We start from the raw sequence: 17,959 nt of genomic DNA on the forward strand, positions 1-17,959 counted from the left end.
CTGTGAGAATTTCTCAGCCTTTGTGTTACGGTTTTAATATATTTTACCACCACATCTGCTATATACACCACAGGACATTGTAATTATTTTTTGTTCCAACAGCCAGTTGCTTTTTAAAGAGATTTAAATACTAAGAAAAAAATCTTATATACCGGGAGTGCCAAGTGGATACTTTGGTCAACGTTGCTCAAGCAGTAGTTTGCTGTAATCAGAAGTGTCAGAACGCTGATGGTAACTTTGAGCACCTCTTGTAATTGCAAAAATCAAACGTGACTTGTATTCATCTTTTGTTATTGGTATGTATTGAGCATTACAATTTTAACACAGTTTTCCTTTCTTAATATGTGTATACATTTTGGGGGGGCACCCTCTGTATTTACCCACATACTATACCCTTATATAGTTACCTTTTTGCTGTTCCTCATTCCTTTGCATGGATTCCTATTTGTACCTGATATGGCTTTTCTTCTGCCTGAAGAATGCCTTCAAGAGGCATCTCTTGCAGTGCAGGTCTGCTGGTAATGATTTCTTTCATCTTTGTATGTTTGACAAAAACTTTCTTTTGCCTTTGTTTTTCAAAGTCATTTTCCTGGATATGGAATTCTAGGTGGAGAATTTATTTTTCTTTTAATTTCAGTACTTTATACTGTTCCATTGTTGTTTTCACTTGCACTATTTTTGACAAGAAATTTGTCATCTGTATCTTTTTTCCCTCTGTACAAAACGCCTTTTTTTCTCTAGCTGCTTTTAAGATTTTCTCTGTACAATACCTAGTTTGGAGCAATTTGGTTATGATGTTTTTGATGTAATTTTCTTCTTGTTTCTTTTTTGGAGGGTTCATTGATCTTCTTGTATTTGCTTTTAAGATATATTCGCCAGGACCAGAGCAGCATTGAATCTATGGCTAATATTCCCCACTACTGAGGCAGGACCATTCTGAGAACTCTCATCATTGTCCCACAGATTCCGTGGTTCTCCATTCTGGTCTGAGGGAATCTAACGAGCCCTTCTCTCAGGAATCACTGTCTTTTGTTACCTGATGCCCAATATCTTGAAACCATTTCATATATTTCATTCTGGTTTTCATTTCTTCTCAGGCAGGAGGGTTACACTGGTTCCTGTTAGTCCATCTTGGCAAAAAACAGAAACCTCAATTTTGTTTGAAGCATTATGAATTTTGTAGAAGATCACAGACATAAAGAAATTCTGGATATATAAATTCTGAGGCACAATCTGAAATGTATATACCAAAAAGATTTCCCTAGGCCAGAAAACAAAAAAATGCAAAAATAGCAAGCATCCTTTTCAACCAATTGGTGTAAAGTACCCAGTTATCATTTTCATATTGAACAAATGACACAATATAACATAGTTCTAAAGAATGGAAATATATTACTTCCTGCATGATTTTATGTGTCACTTAAAAATATTGTGGTGAAGTGCATGCTTTTTGCACTTAATCACTTGTGTTCAAATCCTTCTTTATTTATTATATGAGTGAATTTGAGCAAATTCCTTTACCTCTTTGTGACTCAGTTTTCTTATTTGTAATCTGATGTTTTTAAAAATGATTATCTGTGGGTTAATTCCTGTAAAGTCTTTATCACAGTAAATGTTCAATAAATGTTATTTTTCCCAGTATTAACATAATTTTACATTGATACTAATAATTTAATTCATGCATACATGAATCATAGTCTGAATGAAAAAATTATACAAAAGCAATAGACCCATTGCTATTATCCAGCTGACATGCAATGAATTCTCCTGAATGGTGGCTCTGCCTTCAGCCTCTCCACCCTCCATTCCTTTTTGTCTGCCACTCCAGATTCACCAATGTAGAGAACTACTTTCAAGCACAGAAGTCCTTCATAATCCTTCTCCCCAGTGCCTACTGAGCAGAGGGCAGCCTCTTGACTCTGGCATTCCAGACTTTGTGTAGTAGTCCAAGCATATTCTTCAAGCCTCATCTTCTACTCTTCTCTTTCACTAACTGTGTCTCACAGCCACACCAATGAATAAGCCTCCATGAACATTCAAGGACTTTTATTATATCTACCCCTTTTCACCCTATTTCTTTTATTGGACCCCCTATGTTTATGTAGTCACATATATGGTTTGTCTTCCATGTACTGCGCTGTGTGGAGTAGAGGAAACACACAGGTAATTTAAGATAAAAATTTAAGATATCATTTACCTCTGCTCTTCACAGGCTCACAGCCAAGTAAACAACACAATGATGAAGGGAGCTATTCTAGAAGGATGGAATATATACAGGTATGATAAAAGGAAAGCATGCCTAAATTTTTGCCTGAAAAGTAAGGTGCTGGGGTGCTGTCAAAAAAAACTTCAGAGAGGAACTGATCTCTTGTCTGTCTGAAGACTCCTTTGATCTACTTCTATTAGATTTAGCAATATGCAAGTCTATTGATTACAAGTACCTTGGGAAAAATAAGCTCTACATATACTATGTTAGTTACACTGTAAAATGCTTAGAACAGGGCTCTGTGCATAGGGAAGGGGGAAACTAAGACTAAAAAGACCAGTTAAATAGTGAGTAACTACTGACAGCAACACTGGTTATTTACAGTAGAAACATGTCAAAACAAAATAAGTAGGATCTAAAAATTCAACTGCATAACATGCAAGATGGTAATAATGACAAACAATATTTTTCAGTTGATCTGTATTATCACCAGAAAAACCCACAAAATTAAATTATGAAACTTATATTTTCACAACTGATGATCCATCTTGACCTGAGACAGTCCCAGTGATCCTGAACAATTTCCTTCATCCATCAAGACAATTTTGTCTAAGATCTTGGCTTTATTTTTCATAGTTACAGCTTATCATTTATTGAGCACTTACTCTGTGCCAGACACTGGCTAGACACTTTATCTCTCATTTAATTCTCATCTCTCACATTCTCAAGAATGTGAGCCTCTTTTAAAATATGCTATACTTCTACTCTTAATAAAAACAGCATTAAACTTTATTTGCATGACTTAAATAGTTGAAAAAATCCTTTTATTCCCCACTTAAAATTCCATTTTTCAATATTCCATTTTGAATAACCAAACCACCATATCTATTGTTTTGATAACTGTGAGTCCAACTAAAAGAGATTAGCATCAATGATTATCATTTACTGGGTGCCAGGTATTACACTAAATCATTTCAGGCTCACACAACTATTTCAAGGTTGACACAGTAGACACACATTGTATATGCAGAAACAATGATCAAAGAAAACAACCACATTTCTAAGGTCACACGAGTCTTAAAATTAAATTTGGATTCTGACTACACCCTATATTCCTAAAACACAACAAATACCACTTTATAGGTGCCTACCATGTGCGGGCACTATGCCTATTATGTGTCAAAACTTAACACGTTACTTTCAATCTTTCCAGCAATACCATGAGGTAACTACAGGTCCACAATCCTTTACCTGAAACCCTTGCAGATAGGTGTTATTTAGGAATTTATAATGTTTGAGATTTGTGAAATATACAGTGTATATTACATAAACCCCCTCCCCACACACATGCACATTTTAATAATACTTACTTTTGGCTAAATCCTATATAACATTTCATTATATTTAATTTGTGTGTGTGTGGTAGCTTTGCCTAGTTTCCATGCCAGTTAACATTTAATGTCTTCCAACCTGATCTTGAAATTGGAAAACAGGAAAATATTTAGGGAGTTACACAAATATGAAATATTCGAGTATTTTTATTTTGCATTGCAGGTTCCCATGCCTCTAGGTAGGGTAAACCAAAAACAAAGAAAATATAAAAAGAGGCACTTAGAGCTGGAATAAATGGAAATACTGCTTTAATTCATTTATAAAAGGAGTTTTATAAGTAACGCATCTGGGTCTATCAAGCTGCTGACACATTCAATCTTTTTTTTCCACCCCAATAAACTTTAATTTAAAAAAAATAAGAAAAACCACATTCAATCTTACTGCTCAGATCTAAATAGCAAAGAATGAGAAGTGAAAGCCCTGGCCTCTCCCAGGTCAATCAATGAATCAATTTTTCTCCCAAACTTAGACCCTTCCTCCTTCCTTTATTCAGCCACACATCTATGCTCCAAGCCCCTGTCTTCTGCCATCTTTCACTTTCTTCTTCCCATCCTTTCTTTCCACTTCCCACTGTGTGCTTTTTTTCTCTCATTCTCCTTCCCTTGTGTTCTTAATGGCATTCAAGATAAGGATGTTGTCTGAGCTAGCGCCAAAAAGTTAAGTTCTCACAGATCTTGTGGTATTTCTCTGATGCCCATTTAAGGCTAAGTTTAGCTTAGAGAGTGCAAGGTTATGAGATGTTCTTAACAGGCTCACAAGTACAGAAATGTGTGTGTGCTCTGTGCATACGCAGGCACACGTGACTGTGACATCTACGGCTGATAACATTCTCTGTTCCTTGTAATTCATCTCACTAAATCTTCAAAGGGCAAAAAAAGGAAAAACAGGGAGATACCTTCTTTCTATAAAGCAAGTATCAGCTCATGACTGTGGTAACTGGCAATTAATTATGGAGTTTAAGTAATGTTACTTAAAATAAGATTCAATCACAATATATCTTAAAACATCAATACAGGAATTAGTCCAATACTGTTTTTCCCATGATAATGAGTTGTGTTTTTTTTGTTTTTCATTGCAATTAACTGCAGGGATACTTTTCTAATTCTGTGTTAATCAGGAAGCATTTCTGAACTCGCACACAAATTTGTTCCTACTCCTATTACAGTATTTACTGTGTCATATTACATTGCAATGTTTAAAGTAGATGACCAGTTCTGTTCTTTAAAGAGATAATTTGCTTCTCATTAACAGGGAGTATTTACTGTTTGTCTTGTAACTTGAGTTTCGAGTACTTAGCCTAATACTTAATAAGCACTCAAAAGATATTTGATAAATATTTATAAATAAATTTGCTTTAGTTACCCTCCTGTATATTCTAACTTGACATTAAAATTAAAAAGAAATGAAATCCCAAATCCCACAAGTAATAGGAAAAAAACTATAGATTTTTACAAGATTTTGGAATGGGGGAAGGCTTTCTAAACACAATACCAGATGAATAATTACAAAAAGCCTTCTTAGAGGGAAGTGAACATATCAAAAGCTTTAAATGTTCACAAACTCAGCAACTCAACAGTTACATTTCTAATATATATCCTAAAAATAAAATCAAGGATATAGATTTATCGACACAAACATTTATCATAGGATTGCTAAAATATAAACAAACCAACAAAATTAAAAGAAAACCTAGCAATGACCCTAAATGTCAAATAATAGGAAATATAATTATGGCAGGCAGCTCTATTACAGTAATTGGGTTTAAGGTCTTAAATCAGACTGTTTTGATATCCTCCCCCTGTCCTTAGACTCCCAATGTTACCATAAGTGTGACCTGGGCAAAGTTTTCTCATCTGTAAGACCGAAAAAACAGCTTTACAAACATTGTGTGCTCATACAGAATGTAGTTGCCTAGTCTTCATGTTACAACATTCGTGCAGCTTTTACCATCTATAACACAATATAATGTATTTCACAGCACAAAAGGAGAATCAAGATATAAGTACATTTCATGTTACAGAACAGGCAATTCCAGTAAGAATGGAAAGATCCCATTCTTTATAAATACTATGTGTGCAGTAGAAAAAAAGACTCAAAGTATACTCTCCAAAATGTTAAAAGTAATTCGCTCTGAATGGAGAAATTATAAAATTATGAACTGCATGATTGCATTTTTCTTGTTTTTATCTTGTCTTACTTTTTTAACAAACGTTTTAGTTTTGGTAATAACATTACAGTGGGAGGAATTTCTTCTAAAGAGTACTGCTTATACATTTCTTGGATGTATCAAATCTACCGTAAATAGAAGTCTGCATAATATCAGCATGTTCTCTCACCATGCTTTCCTGTATTTCTGGTCACACTATTAATTTGCTATGTTCCTTGAATGTTCATAGGCTGAACAAACCCACCCTCCAAACACCCTGTATACTTTGTAATAAATTGCAAGAGCATGGGGAATTAATGTTGATTAATAAGTATATCAGTTATTTCTGAACAAACTTGTATCTGATGTACATAATTCCCAGAATCCAGGAAAACCCTAATTTGCCTGTCTCCACTCTTGTTCTTGGACAATCTGCATAAGGTCTGAGGAGGTTTAATAGTTGTCAGTTACTTTACCTCCTGAAATGTGGGTGGATGAACATAAAATGTATAGAATAATTAAAGAGCTTATAATTAGACTTCAAGTTGTTATCATACAAACCTGAGTGGTAGGTTGTGGTTGACTCCTTTCAGAGATACCACCACCATGTTCTCACTGAATTAATTCGACAGTAAGGGAGGTGCCATCCATCTGTTAACTGCCTAGCTTAGGCCTGCAATCATGCAGAGTTTGAACAATCAAGACTGACAATAAAACACTGTCTCATAATGGAGTGTGTGAGTGAGTGAGAGACCTGTGACTGGGGGCATTCAAGCAGAGGCTGAGTGATTCCTTCTCGACATGCTTTTGGATATTGAGTTCATGCATTAAGTTCTACAACCAGATGATTTTATGGAAGTTACCCTGAAGTGAAATAGTTGCATTTTTCATTTTACATAAAGGCTTGAAGGTTTAGGTTTCGTAAGCTTTAACATTTGCAAGATGATCTCACTTTTTTCCATCTAGGTTCAGATTTTAAACAAGAAGTTTTCTTTAAAATGCCATAGTTAAAATAGCTATGTTACCCAAAGCAATATACAGATTTAATGCAATCCCCAACAAAACCCCAATGGTATTTTTTTTAAGTAAAACAAAAAATCATCATATTTGCATGGAATCACAAAATACCCCAAGTAGCCAAAACAGTACTGAGGGAAAAAAAAAAAAATAAGGCTGAAGGTATTACACTCCCTGACTTCAATTTATACTACAAAGTGACAATAATCAAAACAGCATGGTATTGGCAGAAAAACAAACACAAACCAATGGAATAGAACTGAGAACCCAGAAATAAACCCAATATATATGGGCAGATAATTTTCAACAAAGGAGCCAAAAACATACACTGGAGAAAAGAAAGCCTTGTCAATAAATAGTGCTGGGAAAATTAGAGACTCACGTGCGAAAGAATGAAACTATACTGCTATCTGCCATCATGTACCAAAATTAACTCGAAGTGGATCAAAGACCTAAATATAAGACCTGACACAATAAATTGCGTAGAAGAAAACTCAGGTACTAAATTAATGGATGTTGGGTTCAGAGAGGATTTTATGAATATGACCTCGAAGGCAAGGGAAGTAAAAGCAAAAAATAAATGAATGGAACTATATCAAACTTAAAAGCTTCTGCACAGCAAAAGAAACCATTAACCAAAAAAAGAGGAGATCGAATGGGAGAAGATACTTGCAAATAACACCTCTGATAGGGCTAATATCCGAAACACACAAAGAACTCAGACAATTCAACAAAAATACAAACAATCCAATTAAAACATGGGCAGAGGACCCGAACAGACACTTCTCCCAAGAAGACATACAAACAGCCAACAGATATTTGAAAAAATGCTCACCTTCACTAGCTATTAGGAAAATGCAAATCAAAGCCACAATGAGATACCACCTCACACCTGTTAGAATGGCTATTACAACAAGACGAATAATAACAAGTGTTGGAAAGGCTGTGGAGAAAAACGAACCCTCATACACTGTTGGTAGGAAGGTAAATTGGTAGAGCCCCTATGGAAAACAGTATGGAGGTAGGTTCCTCAAAAAATTAAGGATAGAACTGCCATACGACCCAGCAATTCCACTTCTGGGTATCTACCCAAAAAAAATCTGAAAACATTTATCCATAAAGATATATGTACCCCTATGTTCATTGTAGCATTATTCACGGATGCCAAGACATGGAAACCTCAGTGTCCTTTGATAGATGATTGGATAAAGAAAATGTGGTACATACATACAATGGAATATTACTTGGTCATAAGAAAAGATGAAATACTGACATTTATGACCACATAGACAGATCTTGAGATTATCATGCTAGCGAAAAAAGTTAGACAGAAAAAGTCAAAAAACAAATGATTTCACTCATATGTGGGATATAAAACTGAAAGCAACAAACGAACAAAACAAACAAAATCTCAAAGACATAGACAACGGTTTAGTGATTACCAGAGGGTAAGGGTGAAGAAGGGATGGTAGAAGAGGGAAAAGGGGATCCATATGGTGATGGAAGGAGAACTGACTCTGGGTGGTGAACACATAATGAAATAGATGTTTATAGAATTGTACACTTGAAAACTATATAATTTTACAACCAATGTCACCCGAATATATTTAATTAAAAATTTTTTAAATATGTCAATAGATTAAAAAGCAGATCTTCAATCGTCCTTTTTAAGGTATTATTTACTGAAAGATGTACATTTTACCAAGAAATATACCATATAATTTCATTAAGCATAAGGGTATGTATTTGAAATTTTACCTAATTTACACACTTTTTTAAGGAAGTCATACTTACAGGATAAAACAACTTGTAGAGTAACTCATGCATAATTTAAAAGGATCTAGGATATGTTTCTAAGAAATGGTCCTTATATAACCTTCAAGGAAAATTCAACTACAAAGTAAGATTTCAACAATCATTTAAGTAAAAGAAATTGAAACAGGGACTTAGGGTCGGCCAAATTTATGAGCAAGTAATCACTGTATTTTGTCCAGAAACCCTTAGGTAAATTCATTTCTTGCCTGCCCACCCCTTCCAAGTTTCCACCGATATTATATAATAAGGTGCATTTTAAGTGTTACGGGAAAAAAAACATCCAGTCTTGATATATAATGCTGATTCCATTTCTATGTATTCTCAAGTACATATTAAGTGCAATATTTATCATTTTTCAAATGGCATCTGTTTGGAGAGAAAAGCAAAAAGAATTGAATACTTTCATGTGCCTTGGATAGAGCTGATCTGTCTGCATTTTATAACTAGCATGTGGCCACAAGAACTCTTTTCTTAAAGCTAAGTATAAAAGGTCATTGTATATTTCAGGAAGAGTGAGAAGAGAACTCCAAAGAGGTTCAGCTTACCCAGCACCAAGATTCAAGTTAAATACCATAATCATGCCAGCCGTTATTTATCACTCAGTCTCTGTCTCCAGTCCAGAAACCAGTCTGCCAGAAGCCCAGATAGCTGAAAAAGCAGCCATATTTTATCATAGAACTAATCCCCAGAGGCCAATTTAAAGGAAAATTAGATGTGTTCTACATTAAAGAGGAAAAATCTGCCTAATTTTACAAGTGTTTTTTTTTTTTTTAAGAGAACAAAGAACATACATTTTGAAATCTAGTAATTGAAAAAGACAATGCAAACTAAATGTTAACAGGGCACACGAACCTACTCACTAACACAACATAAATAAGTTATTCCTTCTGTATCTACGCAGACAATGTTTCTTGAAAAAAATTATGAACTCCCCTTTTAACAGTCTGAGCTATTATACATTTAAAAAATACAATTGAAAATAGCTTTTAAAGTTCATGGATGCAATATAATAGTGGAAATTACTAACTCCTTCTTTAGAAGAAATGAAGTTTTAGAACTTTCTCATCTGAAGGGTAGTAATTAAAAAGATTTTTAATAAACAAACCCACATTTTAAAAAATATCCTTCAGGCCAATTTATTAACTAATGAATTTTGTAATTTCTTCTGATAACATGCTACTGTACATGTGAAATATATGTAGGTCTTTATTGGGTTCCCATACATTTAGTAAGGACTAACAAATCTAATGAATGAATAACTGTTGAAGAACAATGATGTCATGGCTGGAAGTCTCTGGGATGAAACTGCCCAATTCCTTTGCCAATTCAATTTGAAATCTGCTTAAGGATGACAGAACTGCAAAGTTTACATGACTGCCAGAAAAATGGACATCATCACCATCAATTATAATTATGTTTGAAATTTTAAATTTATTTTCCATTCTATGGTGTGTAAATAAACTTAACATCATCTAGGAACTTTGTGTTATTCAATACTTAACAACTTATCTTTTTATGCTAACATTTCATAATTAATTTTTCTTCCCCAAATAAAAGCATCTGGTAAAGACATTTAAATTTATTTTAAGTGTAACTATAAACTCTGTCATTTGTGGAATGTACTTCAGTTGCAAGAAATCTCAATTACCTTAAGAATAATATAAATATCTTGCAAGTGAATGTTAAAAGACTGCATACATCTTTTCTAACTTCACCATATAATTCTAAGGTCTCAGTTTCTTCTCAAGATTTAACCTGAATACCAAGACGAAATTTTTGTCAGTGTAATGAGTATAATTTTTAAAATATAAGGTTTCTTTGCAATTCAAAGCCTTTATACGTGTATAAACCATCAACACTACTTATCTGTAATATTTCAATGACATAACTTCATATACTCTAAAATTTTGCAACAAAGAAAGTGCTATACAACTTTAGATGCTATGACAAGCCCTGGAAAAATAAATTGAGGATGTATGTAATCATGCATGATTATGTAATATTGCTTTTAGTTTAAGCGTACTCTTATGGTTCAGTGCTAAGTAGTTATTTACCACATTTTATAGAATTTAACTTCTTTGGTTACCATTGGTGCCCATTTGCTACCAGTACATTAATAATAGTTCACTTAGTGCATCAACACAGGGATTTTCAGTTGTCCACAGGACATGAGTTTAATTGCTAATTCAAATTACGGTAAATTGGTTTCATGCTGGCTTGACTGACCATTTACATGAATAAAGTGGACAATGCTGGATGCCTACCCAGCATCCATTTCCCCTACTATCCCTTTTCTCCTGCCCAACAGAAACTCTGCTGGGTTCAGATACCAAACTCTCCCCTCCATGTGTCTTTGGGGAAGCTTACATTATCCCCTGCTCCAAGGTCAGGTCTTGGTAAGTCTGCATTAAACATATTAGTACCACCCCACTTCCCATGCACTGGTTCAAAAACTCAACCTTAAGCCATCCAGCAAATGGACTTATCATTGGCCCATCATTAGAGGAGCGTTTGCTCTCTCTAGATGTGAACAAGAAAGCTTGTTGCCTCAGTTACTGCTGGTAGTCATCTTACAACCACAAAGAACTTCAAGGTAGGGGAAAACTGATACACAAAAAAGGAAAGGGCCAAGAAAAGTGGAGTAACAGAGTGAAGGCCTTGATTACCTCCTACCTAAAGCCCACTAGCTCTGGACTTTTTGTTGTGCAATGTAATATATTGCCTTATTGATTAGGGAAATTTATACCATTTTTGTTGGTTTTGAAGCCAAGAACATCCTGACATTATTATTTTCTTAACAGAGGCAGCACTCCCAACAGCGACTCCCAATTTAAATTAAGCACATTATTAGAATATGCCATCCATCACTCATGTACAATTAGCCTAGAGACACAGTTCCAGATTTGGCCTCCTGAACTGAGGTCACTCTGGTGGAAAAAACTAAGACGTTTCTGCCACTATTAGCTGTATCTCAAAATCTTACCGTTCAAGCAATAGACATAATTAAAGAAGAATGAAAACATTATTTGATTTGAAGAATTTTCACTGGATAACAAAAAAATGACACATTTTTGCATAAAATAGACTTCTCCAAAGGGAGGTTCTCATTTCTCTTTTCTTACCTCTTTCACACTGTGGACCAGTGAATCCATAAACACAAGCACAGCGGTTGGGTCCAATACAACGTCCACCATTCTGACATCCATTTTCACAGACAGCTGCACACAAACACAGCAAGAAGTTCATTACATAGTGAATACTCAAGTATATATAATAGGGTGGAGATGTAGCCAATAATGGATCTTACGTCCAAAACACAAGTTATGACTCACATTATGTATTGAATAAATATGTTTACAAGTACAGTGAGACAAAGTCTACAAGATTCATGTAAGTCACATTGTTAAACAAGCATTTGGTAAAAGATGTTTTTCTAAAAAAAATCATAATCACTAAACTGTTGTCTGTGAACACACAATGTGAGATATAGATGATGTATTACAGACCTGCACACTTGAAACCTAAGTAACTTTACTAACCATTGCCACCCCCATGAACTTTGATTTAAAAAAAAAATCAGAACCACAATAATTGAATGGCTCTAATGTTCATATAGTCAGAAAATAACTATTCAATCCTCTGTTTCAGTTCTATTTACCCTATAACCTGTCTTCATAGGTAAGGAAGTGAGTAAAATGTGGGGAAGTAGGAGAAAAGAAGGCAGACTCTAAGGAGCAGAGAGAAGAAGAATGAAAGAAGGGAGACTGTCATATGGAAAAATAAAGTGGATATGGCAATAAAGAAGCAAAAGTCAGAGGAGAAAAAGCCAAGAAATGAGGGTGGAGGGGTTAAATAAGGACAGGGTAAAACTAACATGAAAAATGGGGGAAAATACCATCAATTCAGCAATAAAATACCAAGAGAAATAATTAATGTGTTGAGAGTATGTGTAGGGTGTAAAGGAATAAAAGGGGAAAACCTCACTATGTCAGCACAATAAGTTCTTTCATATAAAATTAAACCACAGTTCAAAATTTTTACGTAATGATGACACACATGTGCAGCACATACTCTTTCACTCCTTTTTATCTGTGACGGGGAGACCAGGATTTGGGATTCAGTCGTCCCAGAACTGAATGCAAGCAGCTCCCCCCTCACTGCACCGCCCTCAGTGTAACAGCTCAGCAGCCAAGACTCGTGACAAGAAGTCTCCTAAAAGATCACTTTTCCGATTCCTTGAAAAGTAAGTATTCCTGTGAACCATACTGACAACTGAATTTGAGAATCATGCCTTCTCCAAGAGAAAATACTGATACTAAGAGCACGTCTCTCAATCCACCCACCTTGTTGAACAGAAACACGCTGTCCTCATAGATGAAAAGGATTATATTCTATGACCTGTGCCCAAAAATAGGGTTTAAGACATTAAAGGGAAGTGAAGAAGCAACTCACATTTATGTGCACTGCAAGTGAGTTAACTATCAAAAATGAGGAAGGCAGGGGCCGGCCCGGTGGCTCAGGCAGTTGGAGCTCCGTGCTCCTAACTCCAAAGGCTGCCGGTCCAATTCCCACATGGGCCAGTGGGCTCTCAACCACAAGGTTGCCGGTTCGACTCCCGCAAGGGATGGTGGGCTGTGCCCCCTGCAACTAGCAACGGCAACTGGACCAGGAGCTGAACTGCGCCTTCCACAACTAAGATTGAAAGGACAACAACTTGACTTGGGAAAAGTCCTGGAAGTACACGCTGTTCCGCAATAAAGTCCTGTTCCCCTTCCACAATAAAAAAAAAAGTCTTAAAAAAAAAAAATGAGGAAGGCAATTAGTAAACTGATATTTAAAGATGCAATAATGCTGTTTCCTTAACCGGGAGTACGGAACTGGATTACCTGCCATCACCATCCAGAATGCTTGGAGTGGCTTCTGTTCTGCTGACAGAAGGTAGACCAAAACATACTTCGAAACAAAAGATATCGTCACCTTAAAGCATCATTGTGCCAGTGGCCTTAAAATTCTTCGTCTGCATCAGGGTTTGCTCAAACACAAGGACTGTATACATTTGCATAACCATGTTTCTCTAGGAACACCTTTCTGCTTCTTTAACTGTCCCAAGCTGAGTTCTACAAAGCACTTATTGCTCACCACTACCTGGAAATATGGGTTGGGCAGTAAATTCGATGAGAAAATATAGAGGATAAAAGAAAGGGAAAAAAGTCGTCAGAAGCATGACAATGGTGGGGGTGGACAGGAACTCTGGAAGAAAATAGAAACCTGACAGAGAACTTGCAGTAGTGTGTAACAATTGCCAGGATTTGAAGATTTTGATTGCTAAAATGATATACTGCAAAAAGGCAACACTCATCTAATGTAATTAATTATAATGTGAGGAATTTCCTTGAAATATTACCAAGCTGTAAGAAGTGTAAATGAAAGTCACTTTCCCAGACATATTCTTTCATCAGACATCTGTTAGCCTTTAAAACATGTGTGGGAAAAAGCATTCACGATTGACACTCGGGGTCTATCCCAGGGTAAGTGGAGGAAGGGCTTCTCTCAGGCTTTTCCAAAACACAGCTTCCAAATGGCAGGTAGGAGAACAGGGCGGGAGAAGCCTGGCGCTTCTCCTGGAAAGAGCTCACGTGGTGGATGGAGATTATGCCTAGTTTAACCTATCAAGATTAGACTAACAATGCCTCTCTTATCATTAATTTTTTGGAAGTTTGGAAAACACAGTTATTGTTCATAAGAAAAAATTTGTTAGCATGCAACATGGTTTTATTTTATTTTGTTATTTTAAATGAAGTAAGCAATTTTTTTTATTTCTCAATTTTAATTTTCAGTCTGATAAATATCGATAGATATATGATAACCCATGTGAACAAAAGATCTTCAAGAACCTCAATAATTTAAAAAATGCAAACGGGTACTGTGAACAAAAAGGATGAGACCCCCTGATATAGCCATTTGCTTACATTCCTCTCACAGGAGAGTGAGCTCATCCAGGACAGGGACCAGAGCAGTCTGCTTTTGTACCCCCATCATCTACTGTAGTATTCGATGTACTACAGACACTTAAAAAAAAAAAAAAAAAAAAAAAAAGATACTGCCATATGTCAAAATTTCACAGCCTTTTTTTCCCACTGTTTGGGGAGGCAGAATGATTCAGTGAACAGATCAGGAGTTCTGCTGTCCCCAGCACGTCCTAATCACAACACCTTTCCAATCCTCAGCCTATAAAATAGTGTGAATGGGCTCTACCTCGTAGGAGTGCGAGGATTAAATAAAATGGTGTCTAAAACAACGTGCACAGTCATTGCATATTAAAGTTGTGCTACAAGCCTTCGGCCCCTTCCTCTTTTACACTACAGAGTATTTTTATGAGACACAAGACTTACTCTACAACATCCAAAGTTTACCCTGAACAGCAACAGCAAAAGAAGAGAAGTAGACAATACATATAAAATTGGAACAGCAACAAAGAACGGTCATTTTCCTACTCTTGAATGAGTAATAATAAAAGTTATTTTATAAAATAATTTTTTTTGGTAACAAAACATAACAGAAACAGAAATTCATGTTAACTGGAGTTGGAAAGAAACTTGAACATGCCTAAATTTCCACCGTGGAAAGAATGCTGACCACCCAAGAAGAAAAAATACTTACACCTGGTATGGGACAAATCAAAAGGCAAGAGAGAAAAACACATACTATAGCTGGAAATATGAGCTGGTTTCTAAACTGCCTACCACAACCTGGGCAGAAGGGAAAAGCGTACCCTGTTTCATATTGGTCTGCCTGTGAAACAGAACACTGATCATGTAGTGTAGAAGCTTGAGTGTTTTTATTCAATATTTACTGAGCACCTACTTTGTATTAAGCAATATGATAAGTATATGTTTTTATTAGACAGACTCCTCTACCACTAACATAGGTACAGACACTTGGACGTATTATGGTTGCTACTTCTACACAGACATATCAGGTAAAAATAGCATGCTACACCAGGTTAAAACGTGAAAAAGAAGAAACAAAAGCCTATTGTTTTGACATAGGAAATATGAATCTTTGCTATGGATTCTGCCTTCTTCCTTTGTCTTCCAGGATACTACACTCTCCCTGTTTTCCCCCTATTTCATTGTCTACTCTTTCTCACTCTTCTCTACTGGCTTCTCATCCTCTTCTCCATCTCAAAATGTTGGGCTGAATCAGAGCTCTGGCTTCAACCCACTTCTCTATCTACACCAACTTCCCAGCGATCTTCGTCTAGGACTATGATTAAAATACTACCTATATAAAAAGTCAATCTATATGCTCTCAAATTCCTATCTCTGTCTCTGACCTCTCTCCGAAGATCTCAGTTCATAGATCTTTCCACTTGGAGGTCTAACAGACTTTCTAAACTTTCAACTCCAAAACAGAACTCTTGATATCGCATGTTCTCAATACCACTCAACCCCCATCCAACCCACTCCCTGCTTAGTCTTTCCCGTATCAGGAAATTACATCACCATTCAGCCTAGAGCGCCACCAAAATCCTCGAGTTGTCACTATGGATTTTTGCTTTTGCTTTTTTTCTGACCCACCACACCCATTCCATCACCGTGCACTTCCTTCCATAGATTCTACCTCCAAAACACAAGCCGACTCTAATCACTTACTACATCCTCAATCACTACAGCATCACTCACCAACACCACTGCAGTGGCCTCCTAACTGGTCTTTTCATTTTCGCTCTTGCTCTTTCTACGATCCAGTTTCAACACAGCAGCCAGAGTGATTTGCTTTTAGAATGTCAGTCAGATAGTATCACTCCACTGCTCAAATGTCCTAATGGCTTCCCCTAATATTGAGGGCATCATCCAAATTTCTTTCCTTAGTCTATAAGGCCCTATGCCTCAATCTCTGAACTCACCTCCTACCATGTCCTTTCCTGCAGCCACATGGGTCTGCTTACTGTTTCCAAAACACAGGCGTCTATTCCCACCACAGGTTCTTTGAATTTGCTTTTCTCTCTGCCTAGAATACTTTTCCCATAGATCTAAAAGCACAGATTCAGGTTTGTGTTCAAAGTCCCCTTCTCAGAGATCCCCAGTGTAAAACAGTAGAGAACTGCTTATCCTGACCCAGACTCTCTCTCGCCTACTCTGCTTTATTCTTCTAGAACTTCTCATTACCTAATTCTAGGTATTTGCTTTTTCATCTACTTGTTAATTGTTTTCCTCACCAGAATACAAGCTCTGTGAGGCTGGAGCATCATCTTTTTGCTCACTGATATACTCCCAGCACCTTGCACAGTGTGGGACACACAGTAGTTAATAAACATGGCTGAACAAAATGAAAAGAGTGCTTTCTAAAGAATGCTTTCTACATTCCTGGGAAAGCAGCTAAGCAGTTTAAATGTTTTATAATCCTTTGGCACCACCAGTATTTGCTAACAAATACTGGGGGTGCCAAACAATGTATACACATGATTTGTATTCATCTTTTGTTATTGGTGTATGTTGAGTATTACAATTTTAATACAGTTTTTCCTTTATTAAAATATGTATACATTTTTTTAGCAACCTCTGTATTTCCAGAACTTCACTGGACTCACAAGCTGAAAACGGTTACATTCCTTACTCTCAGTACTGTAACACATTCTCTATATGAAACAACTTAGACTATGTCTTCCTAAGACTCCTTCATAAGCTGATATGTACTACCATGTTTCCCCAAAAATAAGACCTAGCCAGACAATCAGCTCTAATGTGTCTTTTGGAGCAAAACTTAATATAAGACCCAGTCTTATTTTACTCTAAGACCTGGTCTTACATAATATAATATAATATAATATAATATAATATAATATAATATAATATAATATAATATAATATAATATAATACAGGGTCTTACATTAATTTTTGCTCCAAAAGACACATTAGAACTGATTGTCTGGCTAGGTCTTATTTTCGGGGTAACACAGTATTTATCTTACCTTTACCTTCTATTTGCTGACTAATGAATTGTGTTAGTTACATATTCTGCTTGTATCATATGTTCTATTACCCCGGAGATAAGCGTTAGGCAAGGATGACTTCATCTCATAAGATGATACCTAGAAAACAAATTATCAGGTATACGCTGCTTTTCTGACCCAGTGCTTTTCGCTTTACCCTGAGTGGAAAATGTGGTAACATCACTATGGTCGGACACAGGGGCAGAAGAACATAAAGGCAACTCCTCCAGGAAGAGAAACTACTTGCCATCCCCCAGCTTCCCATTTCTGTGTGAGGAGCAAGGAAGGGACACACCCACAAGAGCTCTTTCTGCAGAACCTTCAGGAAAATACAGACATACACGCATCTACCCTATCCAGGTACAGCAGCTGAATTCAGGCTGAAAG

At 36.2% G+C, this 17,959-nt stretch overlaps 1 protein-coding gene across 1 annotated transcript in view; it reads right to left on the reverse strand.

Annotated features, from left to right (window-relative positions):
- FBN2 (fibrillin 2) overlaps positions 1-17,959 on the reverse strand; it is a 266,506-nt gene that overhangs the window by 231,642 nt on the left and 16,905 nt on the right. The window contains exon 5 of the mRNA XM_019732405.3: positions 11,699-11,794. Within this exon, the coding sequence (XP_019587964.1) occupies positions 11,699-11,794 (96 nt within the window). The remainder of the gene's footprint in view (positions 1-11,698; positions 11,795-17,959) is intronic.

The sequence above is a fragment of the Rhinolophus sinicus genome, chromosome 3 (assembly GCF_057876585.1).
Source record: "Rhinolophus sinicus isolate RSI-liver-muscle chromosome 3, RSI-T2T, whole genome shotgun sequence".
Taxonomy (NCBI): Eukaryota; Metazoa; Chordata; class Mammalia; order Chiroptera; family Rhinolophidae; genus Rhinolophus; species Rhinolophus sinicus.